At 34.4% G+C, this 23,885-nt stretch overlaps 1 protein-coding gene across 2 annotated transcripts in view; it reads right to left on the bottom strand.

The window, feature by feature from the left end:
• Nucleotides 1-20,290, bottom strand: part of WDR17 (WD repeat domain 17) — a 38,265-nt gene extending 17,975 nt beyond the window's left edge. For both annotated transcript variants that reach the window (XM_010224169.2, XM_088524620.1), the window contains exons 1-11: nucleotides 20,155-20,290; nucleotides 13,205-13,333; nucleotides 11,919-12,102; nucleotides 10,007-10,237; nucleotides 5,275-5,526; nucleotides 4,690-4,812; nucleotides 4,170-4,357; nucleotides 3,172-3,340; nucleotides 2,082-2,173; nucleotides 1,242-1,324; nucleotides 377-463 (exon numbers count right to left, since the gene is read on the bottom strand). In XM_010224169.2, the coding sequence (XP_010222471.2) occupies nucleotides 377-463; nucleotides 1,242-1,324; nucleotides 2,082-2,173; nucleotides 3,172-3,340; nucleotides 4,170-4,357; nucleotides 4,690-4,812; nucleotides 5,275-5,526; nucleotides 10,007-10,237; nucleotides 11,919-12,102; nucleotides 13,205-13,333; nucleotides 20,155-20,220 (1,604 nt within the window). In that variant the 5' untranslated portion in view covers nucleotides 20,221-20,290. The remainder of the gene's footprint in view (nucleotides 1-376; nucleotides 464-1,241; nucleotides 1,325-2,081; nucleotides 2,174-3,171; nucleotides 3,341-4,169; nucleotides 4,358-4,689; nucleotides 4,813-5,274; nucleotides 5,527-10,006; nucleotides 10,238-11,918; nucleotides 12,103-13,204; nucleotides 13,334-20,154) is intronic.
• Between the last annotated feature and the right edge of the window lie 3,595 nt (nucleotides 20,291-23,885).

Genomic DNA, 23,885 nt, shown 5'->3' with positions numbered 1-23,885 from the left:
ACTTTCATGTCAGAAATATTTGAAAAACCATCCACAACACCCACATATTGTAACTGGGTAGTTATTTAAATAATTTTTCAAAATCCTTCCCATATAATGTTTTTACTGTATTATTCAAGAATGCTGCAATGTATTTTTCCACTCCTCTGTAAATCTATTTATATCATTAAGCAACTCACAACCTTTTTTTTGTATCTGTTCCTTCAAGTCCCTTCAACAGTGGATTGGATTTTTTTCTGATGACATCAAGTGTGGAATGTACTAATGTACTTAATGACCCTTTTATTTTACAGAATTTCAATGTCACACAGTAATAACACATGCTAAAATAACTTTATGTTATTAACTGCATTCCCATAATTAATTTTTTACTCACTTGTTGTTTTGACTCCAATCACATCCAAAAACAGCAGCTGGATGTTTGTACTTGTGAAGAACCTTGCCATCAATGGTTCGAATAATACTGAAACCAATTACAGCATATATTATGACAAAAAAGAGCATTTTGAGTAGGCTATTCAAATTCCAACTCTGATTCTATGCAAACAAGCCAGACAGCTCTGTAATTGAGGGGCTGTAGGAATGCAAACATATTCTTTCTCTACTTGAGTAACTTTCTGATAACTATGCACTCCTCAATACAAAAATCGGACTTCAGACTACATAAAATATTCCTTTAGAGAGCTTGTGAAAAGTCATTATCCCCTCCCTGAAGGGATCCTTCACAGGCCTCAAACTAAATCACAGCTATGCCTAACATAAAAACATATCTTTGGGGATTAAAAATGGATTTTGATTTACTGTTTTCTAAACTATAAAGCACCCATGCTTTGTTAGGTTTAGGTTGAAATAAAATGGGTAGCAAAAGCAAGAAATGAATAAAGTGATTTTACAGTGTACTGTAAGACAATACATACAAAGTTATTCTTGGTGGGCACTTGCAGGTTTTGCAGACAACTAATATACTTCAAGATTAATACAGTGGCAAATATTACAATGTGCTACTAAAATAGTTATTTTCAGTCCTTGAAATTAACTTCAATTAAAATTTGGATAGCTTTTGACAAGTTTGCTCTGTCTCCACAGATATGAAACCTAGATTCTCAGAAAAAAATGTTTGAATATCAGAGTCTTAAACAATTTCTGTTTTTCCTTTTTTTTTTTCCCCTTTACTTTTTATTAAAAATCACGAATTTAATCATTGATGGTGCTGTTGGAGGCAACTGACTTTGGAGACTCACCAAAATCCATCACTGCTGCAGGTTGCTATTCTTTTGGAATCTTTATGACTCCAGGCAATGCAGAAGATTCCATTTTTTCCATGCTTCAAAAAATGCAAAATACCTATCAATAAGAAATAATTCACCCCTTTTTTCTCTTATCTATTGACTCATCTGTTTTGTTATGTATTCTTATGAGCTTTAGCCCTCTTTCCTATGGACTTTATCCTTATTTCTCACAGTAAAGTACATGAAATCCCCCAAATAGTTTGGAATACATTGGATAAAAAACCCAGAAAACTAGGACTAAGAGAAGGAATAATAAAACTACTGTACTCTCCAGGAGTATAATATAGCCAAGAGACAAGATAAGGTTAAAAAGAAGACTAAGTGATTTATGACTACATGAACCTGAGGCTTTAATACAGGTTAGTAATCAATTACTTTATTCCTCAGAAGTAAAGTTCATTAGCATGAAAAAAGAACTTAAAATTTACTCTGGATTTTATGTTTTAAAACACAGAACACCATTTTACATTGACATCCAGCTTTGAAGTCTATATATCTATGTACATTCACATATTTAAAAAAGAATCACCGTTACTTTTGCTGTGCCTTAATAAATAATAAAGGAGACCATCTTGTATTTCATCATTCTCATGGCACAAACTCAGTTTGAACTAGTGAAAAATATTTCATTTTCGCCACAGCATTCTTTTATTTTTATATATTTTAGCAGCCTATATTTTTATGTTACGGCACCTATTCGAAGTATATGAAAACTGATCCATCTTTATTTATTGGCACTAGAGGGAACCAGTAACTTGCATTTAGTAGACCAAAAAAGTAAACCCATCTTACCTCACTAAACCGAGTTATCATTTTGCCTCTTGGGACATCCCAGATGAAGCCCCCATTTCTGGATGTTGCACCTGCTATGCAGTTCAGATCTCCTTTAGAGAAAGACACTTATAAAGATCTCACAATGAATACCAAAAAAACCCCAAAAAACAAACACCATCACCACTGTATTGTTGACAAATACATTCCTAATTCAAAAAGCACCATATAAATGAAAGCAGGAAGTGAGAAGGTTTTCTTTTTAGATCTAACATAACTGCAGCACCTGAGTACACCAAAAATGTACTTGACTGCAGTCACAATCTTTCTAAAAGAGAGGAAATATGCACATATAACTGCCTAGTAGAAGCCTGAAACTGAATCCAAAAACCAGATCCTAACCCATCAGATCTTCCTCATCAGAGGAACTCTCAATCTCAAAACAACAATTTTGCTTTAAAAAAAAAAAAGAACAACCACACGACACATACCACAGACAGTTAAGTTTCCACTATAATTTCCTATTGTACCTTAAGGGCAGTAAAGAGAATCTAAACAAGTAGGAAGAATCTAACAGGAAAATCTACTTATAAACTATTGACATCATCAACATTATGAAAAACGTACTCTCAAGCTCAGCTAACCTTTTCATAAGAGTTAACAGCAAATTTTCCACCTGCCTTAGAGATGGCTTTGCTGAGAAGTCCTTTTGCAGAAAGAGCACTGTCTGTTCTACTCAAGTAAAAGCAGAGCTCTTCCGTGATTCAAATCCACAAAGGACAGGTGTGTTCTAAGCACACCAGTTCCAGCTTTTCCATACAATATGCAATCTGAATTCCTTGAATGAGTTGCCTCCCATGCAAAGACCCGGCATCATCTGTGTTATGTAATGCTAGGACAGCTCTAGAAAGTTTCTTCACTCCATCCTGCTTCACTGCAGAATATATAGATTATCCCTCACAAGGGTACGCTTCAACCACTTTTGAAGGGCTAAGCTGTACAAGCTCTAGTTGCACCATAACCTTCAGATCTTCTAAGATCTAAGACTAATAAATTTAGACTACAAATTACTGTTAACCAATGATATAGACCCAAAGTAAAATATTCTTACCTGGAGCCCAAGAAAGAGAATAAATAACCCCCTCATTACCAGGAGATGTGTAAACTGCTGTCAAAGTATTTATGTCCCAAACTTTTATCGTGCCATCAAATGATGCTGTAGCAAGAAGATCAGGGTTATCAGGTTTGAATTTACAATCAAAGATGGTCTCAACATGTCCCTTACATGAGAGGGAGAGATAGAGGAGGGAAAAAAAAAAAAAAAGAATTAGTATTATTAATAGCTGACATGGTAATGGTGTTAGAAGGCTTTTTCAAGTCAACAAAAGCTGTTAGAAATAGTTGGTAAATTCAAAATAAAATTTAGAAACAACATCTACATCTCTCCTGATTCACTGAGGACTAATGTCATAAACTAACATCACTAAATTCCACTAGCTCGGATTAGCCTTTTAAGCTTTTAGGATACACATATATTAAAAATTATTATTATATATAATCTCAAACCCAACTCTCTAAGATTAAACTCTAAAAACACACAATATTATAACCTGTCAGGCTAGTTATGAGATCCAAATAACCTTTATGCTATGGCTAATAATCAGTGAAAAGTAAAAAAACATAAAATAATCTGAATGAGAGAGGAGTGTTACAGTCCAGATTGTTAACAGCAGCTCTACAATATGCCAGAAAACATTTGCCTGAAACAGGATGATGCAACATCAAGGACTTATTGAATTGTTAGAAAAAAATAATAATAAAAAGAAAAATATAGAATTAATTTTGCTCATGTATTTTTACTGCTATGACTTATTCTCCAACAAATTATCTGTTACACTCAGCTTTGTTTTAGAGGCAGCCTACGCACTACTGCAAACCGAAACTCATTCCTCTAGAATTCCTTTTTCACATCTCAACTGCTTGCTTTCTGAGGCTTGTTCTTGCAGAATTAAACTAGACAAATATATGAAAAATGATCCTCTTGTTTTTTGTGGTTAGGAGAAGCTGTATAAATCATCCCAAAGTGTAAGAGACAGAAATGAGACATACCAAATCTCTAAGGAAATTCCATTTTTTGGCTCCCATATCATAAAGCCCCACTCCACCATCCATGAAACAACAGACGGCATGACCGGGAGGAAGAGAAAATGCTTGGTTTTGGGTTAAAGCTGGAGGAGGAACTGCTTCACTGGTTGAAGATGTATGATGATTCTTAGTTGGAGATTGTGATGAAAATGCTTAATAAAAATCAGACAAAGCATATAAAAGCATTAAGACTATTTTTAGCTTTCGATTAACAAAAAATGTAAGTTACAATGAGGAAATTGCTTTGTACTCTAGTGAGATTAGAAAGAAAGGAAGACTCCTTATGTTATGCCTGACCTACTACAGAAGGCCTTTACAACAGGCTTGATCATCTCCACATTCATTAGTCTAAATATCTACAGGCACAAGAGCACAGTTTAATTAATGACTAAAAAGTTGACAGAAGGTCAGATTTAGATATACCAAGATTCACAAGCATGATTTTTAGCCTGCATCTTTGAATGGTAATTAAAATTATACTTACACTTTTTGGGGGGAGAAGAACTCAGCACATGCAAACCATGAAAACCACTTTTCTTCAATTTAAAGTTATCTATAGGTGTTGTACGTGAAACATTCCAAACGCGCAACACACCAACCTGAGAATCTAATATATAAAGCAAACAAGCTAATCAACTTTTTTGTATACATACAAGCATATGTTTCAAGGATTTAAACAAAATATAGCAATAAATTAAACTTATAATCCTAAAAATAATATTACAGGCAAGCAAGAAGAAACAAACAAGGACTAGTACAATGCACGCTTGCCCCTATTCCCAGGAAAATTCTAACAGATACTGATGAAGCATGCAGGAATTAAATATTGTTTAGTACAAAACAACAAAGAAATCACATCTCATTTATGTGGCCAAAAAACATAAAACATGCCCACATTGCTCTCAGCAGTTTTCCTTTCCCCCCCCCCCCTTAGTTTTACATGCTTCAATTTATTCTAGAAAAAAATACATACACTTTCACTGGTAGAAATTAAGATACACAGGGATCAAGTTTGAAGCCTCAACACTATATTCGTATCTCTCCATAAGTGAGGAAGTAGAAGGCTTACCTCCAGTTATAAACATTCCAGGTGCGCTAGAAACCCAGGCTAAACATTGAACTGATGCAGCTGCACTGGGAAAGTTGAAAGTTGTGATACAGGTGAGAGATTCAGAATCAACCAGACGAACACCATTATGCAGATTGGCAACAAGAAGGTAATCCGTTGACAAGGGATCCCATTCCAGCGCTGTCACTGGATCTTCCTCATCTGTCCCTTCAAGAGACTCTGGTCTCAAGACATGTTTCTGACTTTTAGAACCTTAAAAAAAAAAAAGATTTTTTATCAAAATACTTTTTTCCCCCTAGTAGTTACAATGTTTGTGTGCATCATTTTTGTCTTTGACAGAATGACAGGCAAACCACTCAAATCTTCCCCCAAAATGCATAGTAGCTTGCTCTAATGACAATTCCAGAGAAATTAATGAAGCTGATTTTTCCATATTTGACTCAAAAAGCAGTTCTGACTCCAGGAGAGATTATTTCTAATACAGTCAGAAATAGAAACAACTTTCAGTTTATTAACACAAATTTATTTTAATAAAAACACTAAATCATTTATGTTGTTCCTGAGTATAAGCAGCACCTAGTCCAAGATACAGGTTATTTGAGTATAAGTAATCTCTGTAACACAACAAATACTGGCAGAATAAAAGCAATATGAACTAGGAAAAAGCAGACAATTTGTTCTACAAGCTTTTATGAATAATCAGTTTTAGGCTTCTCTTTCTTCTCTCAGTCGCTAAATATCTGACATTTATATAACAGAAGATATATTTCACTCCAGGACACATGTTTCTCTAAACTGCATTTTTTTTTTTTTAATCATATTTATTTTCTACTTGTGTGTTCTTATGGAGGGCTGGCACTTGCTTTTATAATACAAAGTACAGTCCAAATAAATAAATAACTGCAGAAACCTGTTTTTGAAGTTGAGATTTTCCTTCAAAAAATTTAAATCACATCTGTAGAAATAACATTTTCACCTATCATTATTTTTTTCTACCTTCCAATTTTTATAGTTAATTTACATATATAGTTCACACTGACAAATGCCAAGGCCTACCTGTTTCACTTAATTATTGATGAAGAACAAATTCCATTACTGTTAGTACTAAAAATACCATGGAGGAAAACAATGGAGGAAAAACATCCCACACAAGTTCCCTGGGGAACATTCATTCTTAATACTAAAATAACACAAGCTCACTATAGTTTTCTGGAAAATATGCCTACTGGTGCATGTTATCTCTGAGAAAACTTTATAAAACAATTACTAGAAGAGGAGAGAATAAAAAAAGACTATGCTATGATTAATAACTGCATAAGTTAACATAAATATCTGAATTTCTCCATTCCATTTATTCTTCTATAAAATACAAGTGAAGTAACAGGGGCATGATTTTTCCCCCATCTTCTTTTCCAGGAAGAAATCAAGGTCTTCATTTTCAAGAAAGAAATAAGAATTTTTCTCACTAGAAATAGGAAACACTGATTTACCTATAATTTAGTCAAACCCTGTCTGAAAGGGATATCATGCTCCCACCTTTTTTTTTTTTTTTTTTGACAACGTGCTGAAAATTAAGATCAAAATTGATCAAAATTATTTATCACTTGTCTCCTCCTCAAGTTCTCCACATTCTCTCAATCACTTAAATTTATGCATGTGCAGAAGGGTTGGACTAGATGAGCTCTAGAGGTTCCTTCCAACCTTAAGCATTCTATGATTCTATGATTTTTTTAATGTTTCTTTTATGTGTAGTAGACATTACATACCTTGGGAGCTACATGTGGTAGAATTTATGAGACACACCTTTTCATTCCATAGTTAGTAGAGACTGATTTGCAAAAGTGGTTAGTTTATCATTCATTTTTTTTTCCCCCTCCAGCTGTTTATCCACCAGTTTTGGACAACCTGAAGTTACTGGCCCTGTCTTCCTGAAAATTGTTAAGATTTGTACTGTTCCTGGCAAGCTCTTCCCTCAAAAGGTCTCTAGACAGCACATTTAGGAAGGCCAACCAGGCAATACCACAGCAGTACTCTAGCACTGGGTTCTCTCTGGACACTTTATTCCTTAGGACTCCTACTCTCTCCCATACTACCTGTTTCACTTGGCATAAATAGCACAGTCACTTTTTAGAATACTATAGATGACTGAAAAATGCACTGTTAATGTATCAGTGGGTCTCCCTAGTTGTACTGGGCTTGCTTTTGGCCACCTTAGTGTCAAGGAGAACATTATCAGGATGAAGAGACCTGCCCTAAACGAAGCAAAGACTTCACCGCCTTCTACAGGGTGCCCTGCTTATGCTTCAGTTCAGAATTTTTTTGTTTAGAGGGGAAAGGAAACTTTGACCTTCCAAGCTGGCAACAGGGCAAAAAGGTCATTCCTCAGTCAACTTTACAAAAAAGGAAGGTCAAAGTCCTACCATGGGGCTAGAAGCAACACCAGCCATAGGTAAATATTGCAGACTTCTTTAGTAAGCACAGTTAACTGGTGGGGAAGTAGGGGTATGGAAGCCATTCATTTTTACTTCAGCTTCAAAAGTATAGGCCATAAGCAAAGCTTAAAGAATTCTAATGGATAAGCTTTACTTTCCATTAAAAGACAACAGCAGCACCATGGTGAATGGTATACTAGTACAAACCACTCTGCTCTAGGTGACTTCCCTGTATTTCTTTAAAAATATGGCATAATGCTTAAATTCTTGTATGTTTTTTCTTTATAATAGACATTGTTTTACACTAATGGAAGTTTATGAACTATAGACTACAAAAGTACAGCCAAGAAGGAAAGCCCCAAATACTAACACTACTAAAAGAAAAGGTATTGAGTCAACTAATTATTCCAGTGACTCACACTGAAAGAGAAAGGCTGGCGCTCTCAGCAGATTTCCTCCTCAATTTTCAAGTGATTAACAAAAATTGTGCATGTTCAGGTTCACTTGAGATAGTGCTTAGTAGGACACTGTTTGGACTATAAAAGAACCGAAAAGGGCTTTTTAAAAATGATTTCATTTTGTATCATACTAAGCACTGGTCTTAAAAAAAATAGTAGTGAGTCTTTTTACTAAAGGTATAAGGGCTGAACTTTGATATCAGAATAAAAAGCTACACACATACCTTTATTGGGCTCTTGTCAAGTCTTTTGCCTTTTCTTTCTTTTTCCTTTTTTTATAGACTTACTCATCCTACCAATACTATTTTTAAGTACTGTTATTTCTTAAATAACACCAAAGCTAGATAAACTTAGACTAGAAATAAGACATCTAGAAAATCCCAACTGATAATTAGCATGGCTAAGTATGTTTTCAATTACATCCAAATATTAAAGTATGTATTCAAGTCTCTTTATGAAGGTGCAATCACAACAATGGTACTTGAATGCAGTAACACAATAGAAAGACGTATTTTTCAGTGTTATTTAATAATGAATGCATCTGTTCAAAAATTCAGTAAGCTATTCTTAAATAGATTTTCTGAAAACTATTCCTGTCTATTATTTCCAAGTCATTGCAATTGCTACAATTTCATTATCTTACTACAAGAATATCATCCTTTCAATTAGAACATTCAGCTTTATTATTGCAAGGGTGTTCGGGCTTTAAATAGTAGTTCTGTGGTATTCATCTTCTCCAATAGTACTTATTCTCTTTAAATACATCTCATTTTTATTTACTAATTCATCTTGTTTGCTAAAATTTGCTACTTATTTCTGATGATTTATTTGAAAAGAACTCTGCAATACTTTTTTAAACCAAGGTGGTACTTTGACAGAAAGAAAAACCTTTTTATTTCACTGCACAAAAAAATGAAGTGCTCAGGTATAAGAAATGTTTAATATAATTCAACTGCAAATACATATTTTTTATTAATGTGAAAAAGTTAAAAAGTAAAGAGTTTCAAAGCAAAGAAACAGAAAAACTCATTTTTAAAGTCAAAATGCAAAATTTTATTTTGATATCAAATATTTCCTGAAATAGAATTAAATTGGTTTGCTTAAATCTGATTTTTAGTGACAAAGTTCTCACAAAAACACAACCTTTTGCGTATAAACTCAAATTCTGAGGTTCATATTTTTCTGCTGGATATCAAGAGTTGTGTGTGCATGTATATATAGGAAACTAATATTTATGCTTATTTTCTTTTTAAATTACCTTAATGAATATGTAATTATAACACTAACAAACTGTCTGGAAAACTATCCCAAATAAAGAAACAGGCAAAATTGCTCTCAAGCTGGTAAAAACTCTATTACCCAATACTGGGAAAAGACTATCTTCAACAATCAAATTTTGTGTTGTGATATATGCAGAGCAGCTGTTACTGCTGGCTTTTATACAAGAGAACTCCAAAAACAGTATGGAATACAACACAACATCCTATTAACAAAATGGCAAAACACTATAGAACATGAGATGCAAATAAATCAAAATTCAGGACAACAGACTTACTAGAAGATACAGTGCAGCAGAAAATTTTGGCTATTATCGCTCCCTTAAAATCACTTTGTTATACTTTTCAAGGCATTGCAGTCTTATGTTGGTGACAAAAGGGAGTTAAGTACAATTTGCTCTGCGCTCTACATCTAAAACAAACATTTCACAACATGCAAGGAGCAAGAAATCTAGGAACAGGTTTTATGTAAGACTATATGTTTATAAAACCTAAACTGGAAAAAACAGAAGTAGATTTGCAGACATATACAGAAATAAATATTTTTTGGCGTATCAGTTTTTACCTGGCTGAAAAATAGAGAGACTTCCATCAGTGTGTCCAAATATTACTTTCCCTTTTTTCTTTGGATGCCACCTGAACAGACAGATATCTGACAAAAAACTATGTGCATCCTTATGTACAGTTACCCCACTGTCAGGTCCTGAGATAGTCCAAATGTACAAGGGGCCTCTATGAGACACAAATGCAACCGAGTCACCTGCGTTCCAGCACCAGCTGAGTGAGGCTGGAATCCCTGAAACATACAAATAATATAGTAAGATGCAGGATATCAAACACAGTGTAATATTGCTTAACCCAGCATTGTCTTACACAGCTCTAGAAAGTTTTTCTACATTAAAAATAATGAAACTGAAGATTAAGAAGCTACATGAATATCTCATAGCATAGCAGTAAACTATATATATGCAGGGAGTAGAGCTATTTCTCAAATCATTTTAGTAATACTTTGATAGGTTGTACTTTATGATACCTATATTTGAATTCACTGGTGCCAAGGCCAACTGGTGCCTCTGATGACAACAGTTAACCCAAACCTTTAAACTATCCCAGCCATTTCATTCATCATTTTATTCATCATTGCAAATCCCTTTTTCCTGATTTGCTATCAAGCTGACAACATACTGCTATTTTAGAGTGCCTATTTTTGCAAGATATAATGAAACTCAAATAGAGATGTGCTTAACAGTGAAAGATATGTTTAGAAAGAAAGTTTGACAGAAAATTAAAGCTCTAATTACAGAGAACAAGGCAGTTTTCCACTGGACATCAAATAGATTTAATTCAGTTGCTTACGGCCTAACTTCAGGCACTCAAATTTAAAGATTTTAACCTTAACTCCTCTAACACTCATTATCCTCATAATTTAATAATGTGTGTCTGAAGGAATAAGTGACCATAAGACAAATTCCTTAAGCCGAAAATTCACAGGTGTTTTTATTTACAAAAGTTTTAATACAGCAGTGTCAGAGAATAAGAGTACTGTAAATAGGTGGTTTCAACCAATTACTCTAGCAGTAATTTAAAAAAATAAAATAAAACTAACTTTCATACACACTTATAGGCTCAACAAGTTTAAGGATGTGAAGTAGCCATTGAAAAATAATTATCAGTCTTTATCTTGTAAAATTTGACTCAAAACAGAGTTTGTAAGACAGTCAGAGTGTTCTCCCCTATTTATTCCCTCTGTAAAAGACTTGGAGGTATGCTTCGTGTTCTGGAAAGAACAGAACAGCCAGTGCCAAAGTATCTCAGAGGAGGCCAAAAGACCAACCGTCATCTGGTTGCACCTAAGTCATGTAAAAATCATGGAAACCTAAGACACCAAAAAAAGGTTAAAGAAATTGCCTGCAAGGGCAGAATTAAAGGAACTAATTTAGACTGAAAGCAATGATTCAGGACTGGGCAGGCAAAGGTGGCAGGTACAAGTTTTAGCCACTCCTTAGTTCTCTGTTGTCATCCAATATTGTCTCCCAAGCAGCAGTTTCAAGATGCTGGGAGGCATCAAACACTAGAATAAGCAAAAGTCATTCTTCATATTTACTGATAACTTATACTTGACCTGGTTCAAGCCTATACTTTGAATGTACTTCTGTAAGTTTTACATGAAATCATACAAGGCTTTAGAATTATTTATCCTTTAGCGTGATGATGCATTTTCTACTCAAAAATAACAATGGCAATAACCAATTCAAGCATTGCCTATTTCTGTAACTTGATTTCTACAACTGTTTAAAAGAAATTCAGCACCATCTATTCAAATACATTATTTTTACTTTCTAAAACATGACCACATGAATATTGTGCTATAGGCTGATAAGTCACTAGCCTATACAATATACAGCAAACGATTCATATCAACTGCTCTTGGTAACTGCAGATGAAAGAATTGTAATAGATGTCCATGCATGAAATACCTTTTGTATTGTCCAGCCTGGCGACAGCTTTCTGTTCAGCTACATTCCAAATAATCACTAAACTATCCGCACTGGCACTTGCGAACACATCCGGGTTGTGAGGACACCAAGATAGGGCTGTGATTGTCTTCTTATGCTCAGACATAATTGCCCAGAGCTTGAATTCATTGTATCGGTGATCCAGCTAAAAAATACAAATTAATTTTTTGAAATAAGTACTTCAGAAGCTTTAAATATTGCTGGTGTGCAAAACAATTCAAATAACAGTATTGTACTTGGGCTTACAGATGAATTTATACTTGTATAGCATTTATACTATTTATACTTTATACAGTATTTAACAATTCAGTATTTTTCATTTCAAGGAACTAAATTCTTATTTACTTGGCTTACACAGAAAGGTTACCAACTATTCAATTAGCAAAACTATTATCGTGTTCTGTCTCCTCTTCTCTTATACATTATTATACTCCATAAATAATTGCACTCAAATACAATTTTCATAGCAGGATTCTAAAATGCTTCATGCCATATGCCATGATCATAAGTAATGGTTTATGGTAACAATCATTATGAAACTACAAAAGGTCTAGAAATATAAAAGTGCAAAGAAATTCCTTCTTATTTCTTAAATGAACTGGTTTATTAAAAACCCATAAATCTGACACAGTAAATTTTAATTTTTCTACTCTCATTAGCATTGTAACTGATGCAGTGAAGATAAGCTTATCCACTACACCTCCTGACACCTTCCCTCAAAACTAAGCATGATCTTAAAGTACAGCAACTGGGCCCTTCAAGAGACATACTGCTGTGCAACCAGAGGCATAACAGCTCTGAAGATCCAGGCCTCAAGCTCCCCACAGCAGATTAAAACCATTTCAAAAGACTACTTTTACACCTTAACTGAAATCATGGGCTTTTTCCATTACTCTCTCAGTCTGCTTTTCTATGGCTACATTCTTCCTGAATGCTTGCTGTACAGAATGCTTGTCTTTCACTAACATTTTGAAAACAGACATTTCAAACAGTGTTTGCACTGGTTTTATGTACTAATTGTAACAAGCAATAAAAATAAATTAGAAAAGATGCCTTTAATAGAAGATGTAGTTTTACACAGACAACTTCTCAGTAGCAAACATACTTACATAACAAACAGTAGTGAACAAACATATATACTCAGGAATATTGCAGAAACATTTATTGACAAGATTGGAAGTGAAATAAACAAATGAGATGGATGACAATGTAAAATGCAACTAGTCTGTGAAATAAAATAACATTACCTGATAAATATAAATAGCAAGGGTAGCACAGTAGGCAAATCTGTCTCCACTAGCAGCACAGACATCTTTGTTCCATGGCTGACATCCAGCAGCTAACAGGCCCACTTGTTTAACCCGTGACATTTTTGCCTATAAAACAGAAATTCATTAAACTACAACATGAGAACAGAATTTTAAAACAGCATTTTGTTCATATAACTTTAACATATGTACCTGAGGAACATAAAGTGTGGGCTTTGTGCTTGAACAAAGTCTTGTGTTTTATGAGGCACAAATTAATCTGGCAACAATAAAGCCAAGCAGATGTTTGAAGGCTTCAGTGCTACACACAAAATATTAATTCATTCTTCTGAACGGTATTATAAGAAGAAAAAAGTGGGAGAGGTGTGAAAGGGCATGGGAAAATCTGAATAGTTCTTCATTTACAGTAGTTGAAATTGTTCATTTTCTTCTGAAGTCAGCACCAATACTTTTAAATTTCAATTTGGTGCCCTCTCTGCTTATTCCCTTCATACTCCACAAAGACAATATGGGCAAAATATACCATGCACAGCCCTTTACACAGAATTACATTCAACAACCTCGTCAACAAAATGTCTTCAAACCAGTAGTTGAGAACAACTACAATTACTCAGGATTATCTCTTTTGGAGAAGCCTTCTAAATTTTTGTAATACTTACTGTCTAATAAAAAAGTTAAAGTGAATTGCAGGAAATAGTAATAAAAGAGCTTTGGGTTTTATGTAGTAAGACAGAATCCCCTTGAGAGAATATGATGATAGACAAAACACCAGGAAAACATAAGCACTAGATCTATTTCATACTATTGCATCTTAAACTACTAGCTCTGCTCAGAATGAGGCAGCATCTTACTTTTGTAAGAGAGCACAAGAAACCTCCTGCAGGATCAGGCCAATTCTCCATCTAGCCCAATAACTAATCCCCAATAGTACTGAAATGCTACTAGGCAGAGCACATGAGTCTGGCTGCCTTTGTATGACTCATTCGTATACCGCACCACAACCAAGACTGCACAAATTCACACATCGCATCTGCTAAACAGACAACTATAGAAGAAAGCCACTTCAAAGTTCACTCTTCTCCACAAATCACTTTCTTCATTGTGCTGCTGCTTTCCATTTTATGTTACAAGGCAGTTGTGTCTCTCACAGGGATATGGATACAAGTTATTTATAAAGCACAGCACTACTTCCATACCAAACATTTTTCATTAACACAAATGCCTAGGTTAGACACCAAAAGGAAGTATGACAAACTGATATGAACACATGTACTTTCAACTCAGTAGACTACTTGACTAAACGTATTGTACATTATCTATTAAAGAAAAAGTCAAGCACCGGAACAGGCTGCCAAGGAAGTGGTAGAGTTGCGCACACACACAGGGAGGCTTTTTAAAATTGGCAAGTGATCTGGTTGTGCAAGAAGAGACCCTACTAAGATTCTATCTACGGATAGCTTAGCTATGGTTAAGAATAGCCATGGTGCAAAGAACATTTCCATATGCCCATCCAAGCACGGAGACTTTTCATGTATTTTATCTTTTTTTTTTTTTTTTTTAAATGGATTTCAAAAATGCTGTAAGGCTGTTTAAGAACTATTTTCTGGCATAAATTTAACTATAATTGCATTGGCAGATCTTATCAAGCTTGTAATTCAGATGAAATGCTCATTCTTACACACAAATTTCTAAGACTGCAACTACCAAGAGTGACAAGGAAGCCTAGGTAAACAATAGTGGCCTGTGGTCTCAGTTCAAATGGCAGTGCAGGCTCAAGATAGTTGCAGAGGGGATTTATTTCTGCATTGAGTGTTATTTCTGACTTAATGTTGAAATCTAGAATGAAAAGAAAGATTCTCTATGTTGAGTTTATAGTTACAATGAAGCATCATTTGGATTTGCAGATGGTTCCAGTATCAGTGCTACTATTTCCATGTTTTCCAAGCAGCTGACTAACAGCGAAGAGACAAAATATACAGGGCACCAATATATTTTATTAGCTTCCAAAACACGTGTATCAGTGATTAGAATTCAGACCATATTAAACATGACCAAGAATAATATTAACACTGCTATTTATATGGCTATAAAATTTTCAGCCTTGTTCTAAAGCTATGTGTGAAGCATTACTAGATGTATTAACCACTGCATTTCAAACGGAACACATTCTCCTCCATCTACATTTATTTTAAAAACAAAAGCTAACTTTATTAAAGATTTTTGAATTCACTCACATCACTCATCCACAAGACTAATTTCAAAAAAATTTTTGATAACTTAGCAGTTTTCTTAAAATTTGGTATCTAAATAAAAATGTGTTCTAAATAGGACTGAGATTTAGATGAAAAAGGCAGTTTGAGATTTCACCGAGTTAATTCAACCTTAGGAACCATTTTCAACTCTGATCCCCGGTATAGATTTTTCCTATTTTAAGTATATGTAAAAAAAAAAAAAAGTCATATATGCAACATATCTTTCTTAAGCTATATTATAAAAAAGCACTTAAACTTCATTGACTAATCACTGTGCTGACTTAAATTGGTAATATCTGCTGCTCCTTACAATGAATTATATATTCCATTTTTCCAAAAATAAACTGCAATTAATAAAAGTGTATTTTCTTTAAAATTCCATGTATCTAGGAGAAGTTAAAATTTTGTATCATACTGAATCTTTGTTGTTTTATCTCATGTGAGCATCATGCATCAAAGCCGTTTCCTGTGTGTTTCTTCAGACATTACAGGACATTTCAGTCAAATATGCTCACAGGACAAGAAAGCCAGAAACATTCATCTGAACAGCCTAAGCAAAATGGCAGGAAACTAGAAAAACTGCATTAACATGTAACTTGTCACATGTTGCATTGTTAACCATAATGATTTTTCAGTCATCCTTGTTTAAAATATGAAAATATTTTATCTCAAAAATAAGAGATTTATGAATAATTACATTGGATTTTTAAATACACACTGAAAGAAGCATGCATATCAAAATGTAAAGGGCAAACAATACTGGGAATGCTATCAAAGAACGTCCACAGTTTCCAAGGAGACGAGGAAAAGAAGGATAACAGAAACTGCTTCTTTTTTGAATTTGCAAGAGTAACCGCAATATTCTCAGTCCTTCCTCACTGATAAATATAGGAAAAGAAATGTGTATACCATAGTAAATGCTAATTAAATATAAAACCTGAATGGACTGAATACACACTGTTATATATCAATAACAATGATAAATGCCTAAATCCCTACCTTTGCATAGGTAGCATTTTTTGTGACCCACTTAACGTCCATATTCACTCCAAAACCTTGCTCCTTCCAAAAATGCAGAATCGTTTTCTGGTTGTAGATCACTTTACTTGACAGTTGAAGGAACTAAACCTTGACATTCCCAGAATAAAGCCGAGTTATTACAGGATCCAGGAGAGGAGCCTGAGCACTGTGTCGCACTACACCAAACAGCAGTGGCAGTAGCCTGGCAACTGCAGCTCTTTAACAGACACCATTTTAATTTTAACCTAACTCTTTCTGTTTCAGCTACCCAGTGCATTTTGTTGTTTGTTGCATACCTGCATGTATTACGGCAATATTCACATAGCAGCTCTTCCATCAGCATCCTTTAATTATCAGGAAATGTGTTTGTATGGTGTGTGTGTGTATATATATATATATATATTAAAAAAGCCACACAAATCTAACTAGCATAACGAATAATGCATGCTCATATAATTAGTGATTGTGATCCATTACATGCATGCCTTGTCCATATGAATATATCTGCAATACAGTATGTACACAAAAGCAATATACAATATCCTTTGTATATACAAAGTCCTAGTTTCTGAACAGCTTAATGCAGTAAACTTTTTGACACATCCCCTGCTTGTATGGATTCTCCAGGTAAGTCTGTATGTTTTCCTTACATGGAGTGCTTGCTCTCACTCCTAGATACATAGGATGTGACAAGACTGCTGCCCCAGCGGCTATTATTTTTGTCAATGGTAATGTAATAATTAAATACCACTTTAGCAATATAAAAAGTCATGTCTTCGTAAAAAGACTTGGCACATTCACTCATTCCTGTGTCCTCACGTCTACCAAGAAATCCCTGGATCTCTGCATTGTGTCAGCCTTAGCAGCACTACAGCTCATGTAAAAATAGTAGTATAAATGAGTAGCAGCCCTCTTCTAGAGGGGCTGGAAAGCACCAAGCACATTGCACATTACAGCTATGTTAAGAAATTAAATTCTGAATCCTGACTATTTTGTCTAGACAAAATAGGAATTACTCCAGTACACATGCTACTTGAGTGGCTACAGTCAAGTTTGACTAAACAGAGCAATGAAGCTTCAGGAAATTATGTTTCTGGAAGACTCATTCTTGAACTTATTAGTAAGAAATTTGTACATTTTCTAAATTCTATGTCCGTAAAGTAGGAAATATTGGTATAAAGAAATACCGACTCCTACAGATGAGTACTCAATTTCACATCTCAAATTCATTTTAATGCATAAAATACAAGTCTCAACTTAGGAATTTTGGAAATCTCAATACATATTTAATTTTAACATATCAGAGATTTATAGTATATCAGAAGCTGAGAATGTTATGCTATACAAAATTTGACAATAGAAATTTGTCAAAAATCATGTTATAGATTTTAGTGGATCCATAGAAAAAGGAAGAGTTAGAAACAGATAGATGCAATACCCAATATAATAAATTACAAGTTAAGAAAATGGTTTTAGAACAATATTATTAGTTTCAGCAAGATTCTTCAGAAATACAGAAATCTAGTCTAGGACTCTGAGTCAGCATCTGCAGTGGAGTTTCCTAACTGCCTGTTAGGTGGTATGTTCAAAATGAGTACAGTCAGTCCTACATAAGCTAACCAGAAATTAATTAAAATATCATTTTTAAAAACAGACAGCATGCAACCGTTTTTCAGTGACATTCTAAACATTAAAAAAAAACACACACGCACCCCATACATAAGCCAAAGTAGTACTAGAACTACAAGTTTTCTGACATCATAAGGGAAGAAGCCCTAAAAATGCTGCAGAGCTTTGGTGGAACTTTGGAAAATTTCCACACATGAAACCACAGCCCAAGTTTGTCCCATAACACTGGATTTTACAGTGCTCTCAATTTTACACAATGAGCCAAAAAACTCAGACCACCTTCTTGAAAGCCATCCAAGCCTCTCCTCAAAGCTCTAATTTCTTAGAAAACAATAGCTAACCAGGTGGGTTGGAAGGGCAACTAGATAAATGGAAAAAAAAAAAATCTATGTCGAGTTCCACTAACTCAGCAATAAAACAATATTCTAAAAAGTTCTAAAAATAAGATGGTGCACGCAATTTTATTTTAGCCACTTTGAGCATCCATGAAATCTTTAAGGACATGAATACTCTATTTCCCCCCCCACCCACCCTAGAACATCACATTCCTCATTCACAACATAGAAGAGTTTCTCCAGGATATGACTAAAGAATTTTAGAAAAGAAACAATCACTTAAACTCACAACAGCAACAACATTAAGGCCAATAATTTAACACTACAAAATTATAAATGGAGGAGCCTTAAAAAGGAGAGTGCTGGATTGTCCTAACTGCATGACTTGTGCAGCCTAATACATACTAGAACACGCAGTCTTAACATAATCATGAGAGCAATACTGAAATCATGAGAGCAACTCTGAAACAGATTAAGGAGAAATGTTACTATTTCTATTAAAAAAACATTACCAGGGACATTAAACTACATCCACTAAATCATCACACATCAATGGTAATAAAACTCTCATCTGTAGATTACTAGTTAATCATATAGAATGCCTGGTTTCAGATACTGTGCATATTTTTTCTTATTATGTAAGGTTATATCTGATACCAGTATAAAGCATTTGAGAGCCTCCCTAGGAATGTAGTTGTGATCTTCCAATCTACAGCCACTATAGCCACCAGAACACTGTTTTGCAGGCAGATTGCCAAGAAAACACTTCTGATTTCAGATGAAGTTACATCTTGACACATCTCAACTGAGTCCCTGATGAACAGCTATTAAAAATATATATAAAGCATGCAGATATTAAGTATTAAAATCTGCTATTTTTAAAATATATTTGAGCAAATAACTGGCCTTATGTAATTTACAGTAATGCAATTAAAATGCTGCTGGTTCCTGTTTTTTCATTGGCATCTCCTGCCTTCCAATTTATTATCGGAGAACAAAGTATCAACAACACAAATAAACAATCCCCCTCCCACACACACACAACCCACAAACACCATACATACAAGTACAGCTAAAAAAGGGAGCTTGATAAAGGTGACTTCCTACTCCAAATCTATGAAAAAAATGTAGACTAAGCTTACTGAAGGCATGCCGTTATTAAAAATTAAAAAAAAAAATCCAACACATTGTACAAAGGTTGCTATAGTAATCACAATTTCTTCTTCAGAAGAACTGTCAGTAGACAATAATATAGACATATAATAGACAATAAAAGAATACAAATGTTTAATATATAACTTGGAAATGTCCCCAGGTGATTTTTGTGTCCTTGTTTTTAATCAATTACTGACAACAATTATTTTAATCTACTGGCAGTATATTAATTCTTCTAAATACTGTAAAATGTTTGATTTCCATTTCGTTATGTATTACACAATTCCTACACAAAACCATGCAATCTAAAAATGAAACTAGGTGGTCATTGAAATTCCAATATCTTTTATTCAGTTATCCTTTAATCTTCAAAAAGAGTTAAAAGTGCTATTCTATTATTTAAAAGTCTCGTTAAATCTACTACATATACCTTCTTAATAGCATACCATGGATATTTATTTTTAGTACTGGTAACATAAGCAGCAGCATAAAGAAAAACATGAAGAAGGTAAAACAGAAAATATTAAACAATTCTTACTCTTTGTTGTCCTTCATACCAATCATCTTCATCAAACCAGTGAGAAATATAAGTCATCCAAGCCATGGCAGAAGGCACAGGTGAAATTAAAACCCACTAAATCTCAACACATGTAAGGACAGTTGATTCTGAGCTACAATCTACTTGAAACTAAACCAAGCTACTCAAATCAGAGCTGTGTAATACGATTCTACATTAGTAAGCTACATAAATATTTAATCTGAAATACTTTAAAAAATTGAAATACTGTCTCTACATTGAATTCTGAATTAGAAAAAAAGAAATCAACACTGAAATGCACAAAACAGTTACTAAAAATATTCCAGTGTTTTAAAATTAATGCAGGTTAGTGCTTCAAGCTGAATTTTACAGTGCTTCTGAGCTCTGAAAAATGAGGTGCTGTTTGAGTCATTCTTCTCTATCTCAAATGATCATCCTTTTGTTAATGCACTGCCTGTAAGAAGAGTGGTTCAGTGCATAAAAGAAAACATTGAAATGCAAAATACCTTCAAGATCATGGGCTTTGCTCTGTTTTGGTTATGTGGGGTGTGGTTTTAAGGGGCACAAATAATGTGACAGTAGGAGGGGCCACAGCTACAGCACGGCACACATGCTTAACGACAGAAGCAACAAATATTCCAATCACATTTTGGTGTTTTAAGAGACCTGCATCTCCCCTGTATGCAGAGAGCAGAGCCCAAAAGGCTCACCTACAGCCACCTGCCTCCATCTAGGGCTTGAGAAAGTCCCATTTCACCAATTAATCAGAAAGCTTCTGCTTCTTTACTCTCCCTCAGGATAGTTTCGCTGTCTGACTATTTATTCTTCTGCAGGAAGTTAGCAGGTTTTGGTATTCTCTTGTATTTCACATCAGCTGACTTCATAGGGCATTTTACTAGTGGCAGCATGGTTTAAAAAAAAAAAAAAAAAAAAAAAAAAAAAGGAAGATAGCTGCATTGTTCATGCCCCAGTTCAGTACTGCAACAGCACATTTCAACAGCTGCAGCCATTCCAGAGCCATCATACAAACCTTCCCGGCTCTGTGGTCATCATAACTTACAAATCCTCAAAGAGAGGTGATGGTCAGCTAAGTATCCCCCAAGTTTCTTCCTAGATCTAGAACCCAAACAGCCTAAGCCTTTCTGGACTGGATTAAGGAAATGCTTCCCACAACTCAGTAATGCAATAAGCTATTGAAGGATGCTGCGGTCTCAGCCTAAATCCGATCAGTATTCTTAAATATACCTCTAAGTATAATGTACACATATATAGACAGATTTCCTGAAAGATTTTGGTTAATTAATAATTCTGAGCACTGGAATGAGTGAACTGACAGTACATGCCCATGCTACCCTGTGACAGCAAGGCATTTCAGTTGTGAAGAAAGGTATTGTCCTCTACCTTAATCTATCATCTATTTTATTATTAAAAAAGTAGCAGTTGATATGCTATGTCAAATCAACTACAAAGTTCTTTTCCCTAAAGATATCTCTAATCACCATTTGCTTTTAATGAAATCCTAAACAGATTTGTCTATTTCTCATGGTAGTCAGGGCTTATTTATTTTTGCAATAATTCTGCATCATTAAACACATGCCAAAATTAAGAAGGAATTCTAAGTAACTGACTATTTCAACCACATATAAATTGGAATTTTAGTAAGCTTGCCTCCAGATTTATTGTACCCAGGCAATTCAACAGCTAGGCTCATTCTGTGCCCATCTACATGGATAACGCATTCTATAATATGCCCCATCAAAGCACCAAAAATGATGTGATTAATGACTACATGTTAGAGATAACCATGCTACAAGTTTACATTATATCTTCTGATACATTATGAAGCTACCAGATACACAATAGGAATCTGAAGTCTTTATGATGAAAAAAGAGCAAAATACTTAAAAAAAAAAAAAAAAAAAAAAATCTTTGTGTAATTTTTTTAAAATAATATGGCATTATGTAAGCTCCTCAGTTTAATATCTATAGTTAAAAATGAGTTCAAAATGGCTCAAGTTTTATTGCAACAGTGCATTGAAGACCTCTTCAATAATGGTATAAAACATGCAGTGATAACTAACTACAACACAAACTTCAGAATTTACTACTAATTAGAGTACAAAGTAATACATCACTTTTGCTGAACAGACACAGAGCTCTAGATATTTATAACAAGGTTCTGCAAAATAAGCCTTCATTGACATGGTGGAGCTATGTCACAGTGACCACACATCTTGTGCCGCTCAGTCTCCAACATCCACCCACCCTCCAGCTATTGATGGTGCAAACATAAGAAGGGTTTCTGTGATTGTCTACAGTCTTTTCCTCATTTGCTCTTTCCCAACAAGCTGTATGTATTTATCAGAGCATTCAGGCCATCTAACTATGATCAGGATAAACTGACAGTAACATATGCACATCATCAACATGATGAGACTATATAACAACCTTTCATTAAGGGTACAAGGACAAAAACCGAGCCACTTTCATGATTGAGCTTGATCAGTTTATGAAGATTAGGCTCTAGCTGCTAACAATAGCAATGGATTGAACTTGATTATGCATCTTCCTGAGGACATTCTATAACTGGATCTTGAAAAACAAAATTCATTTATAGCTATTCTTTAAGGAGATAACTTCAAATTATCTGTGAAGAAACCTATAAATGAACATGATTATACCTACAGTAATCATTACTTCCACTTAACAGAGGCTCCAATTGTATTCCATAAAGCATGCATACAGCGTTAGAGAAATAGGAAAGTTACCTGCCTGAGATCATACTTCAATAACCACTTTCTAAACTACACTTGGATAAATTAGATTTTAAGATAATTCATACTTAGTCTTTAATACCTGCCCTTGAAATATACATAAAGAAAGAACAAAAGCACTTTATTTAGCTCATTACATCATAAACTTTCCTTTGCAGGAAGACCTTCAGTATCCAAAGCACAAACAAGTCAACCAGAAATATAACTTGCAAGTTATGAAAGTAATGACAAAAATAATAATAATAATTCCATCTAGTAAGGAGGCTCAACAGGTAATATTTAAAAACCCTCAAAGCTTGATCAAGTTCTTGTGTTATTCATCATCTGTATTTAATTATCAACAAACCTGGTGAGTCAGGAGAGACTGAATAGCCCAAGTGCGGAAGACACATGGCTGTATATCATCTTTTACAAATTGCACCCTTCGACAGATTTGCTAATGCTAATTGAAAACCCACTTAGAAAAATAAGTCAAGCTGGTTAGAAACAATGTTAATATGATTTTATCGTGAAAACATGTCAGCTCTAAAAATGTGTCTCCTAAATAATATTTTAAAACATGAAGATTCTTCCACTCTTTTTCAGAGAGCAGTCTGCAACAGCAGTAAGTTCTGTTTGCATACTTCACGGGACATATGTGTTCTAAGGCTCCCAATTGAGGGGGAAAGACAGGTTGTTTAATGGGAAGGAGCACTCAACAAAAACAACCTATCCAAGACAGAAACAAAGGAGAAGATGAAATGTATTAAAGAAAGATGGATTTATACAACAATATCTAAAATACTATTATTTTAAGAAATGATGGAAGAGGGAGACTAATACCAGCGATTATAGGAATATTACTTAAATCAGTGTATTATACAAATTCAGCACGTGAATTTAGACTGACCACATAAGCTGTAAAGTTGAAGAATGTTTTACCCAGACCAAACTTATACTCAGTAGAAGTATGGGGCA

Source organism: Tinamus guttatus, unplaced genomic scaffold, assembly GCF_059628265.1.
Source record: "Tinamus guttatus ecotype Peru unplaced genomic scaffold, ASM5962826v1 Tinamus_guttatus_pri_ptg000213l, whole genome shotgun sequence".
Lineage (NCBI taxonomy): Eukaryota > Metazoa > Chordata > Aves > Tinamiformes > Tinamidae > Tinamus > Tinamus guttatus.
This window is presented reverse-complemented; position numbering and strand designations above follow the sequence as displayed.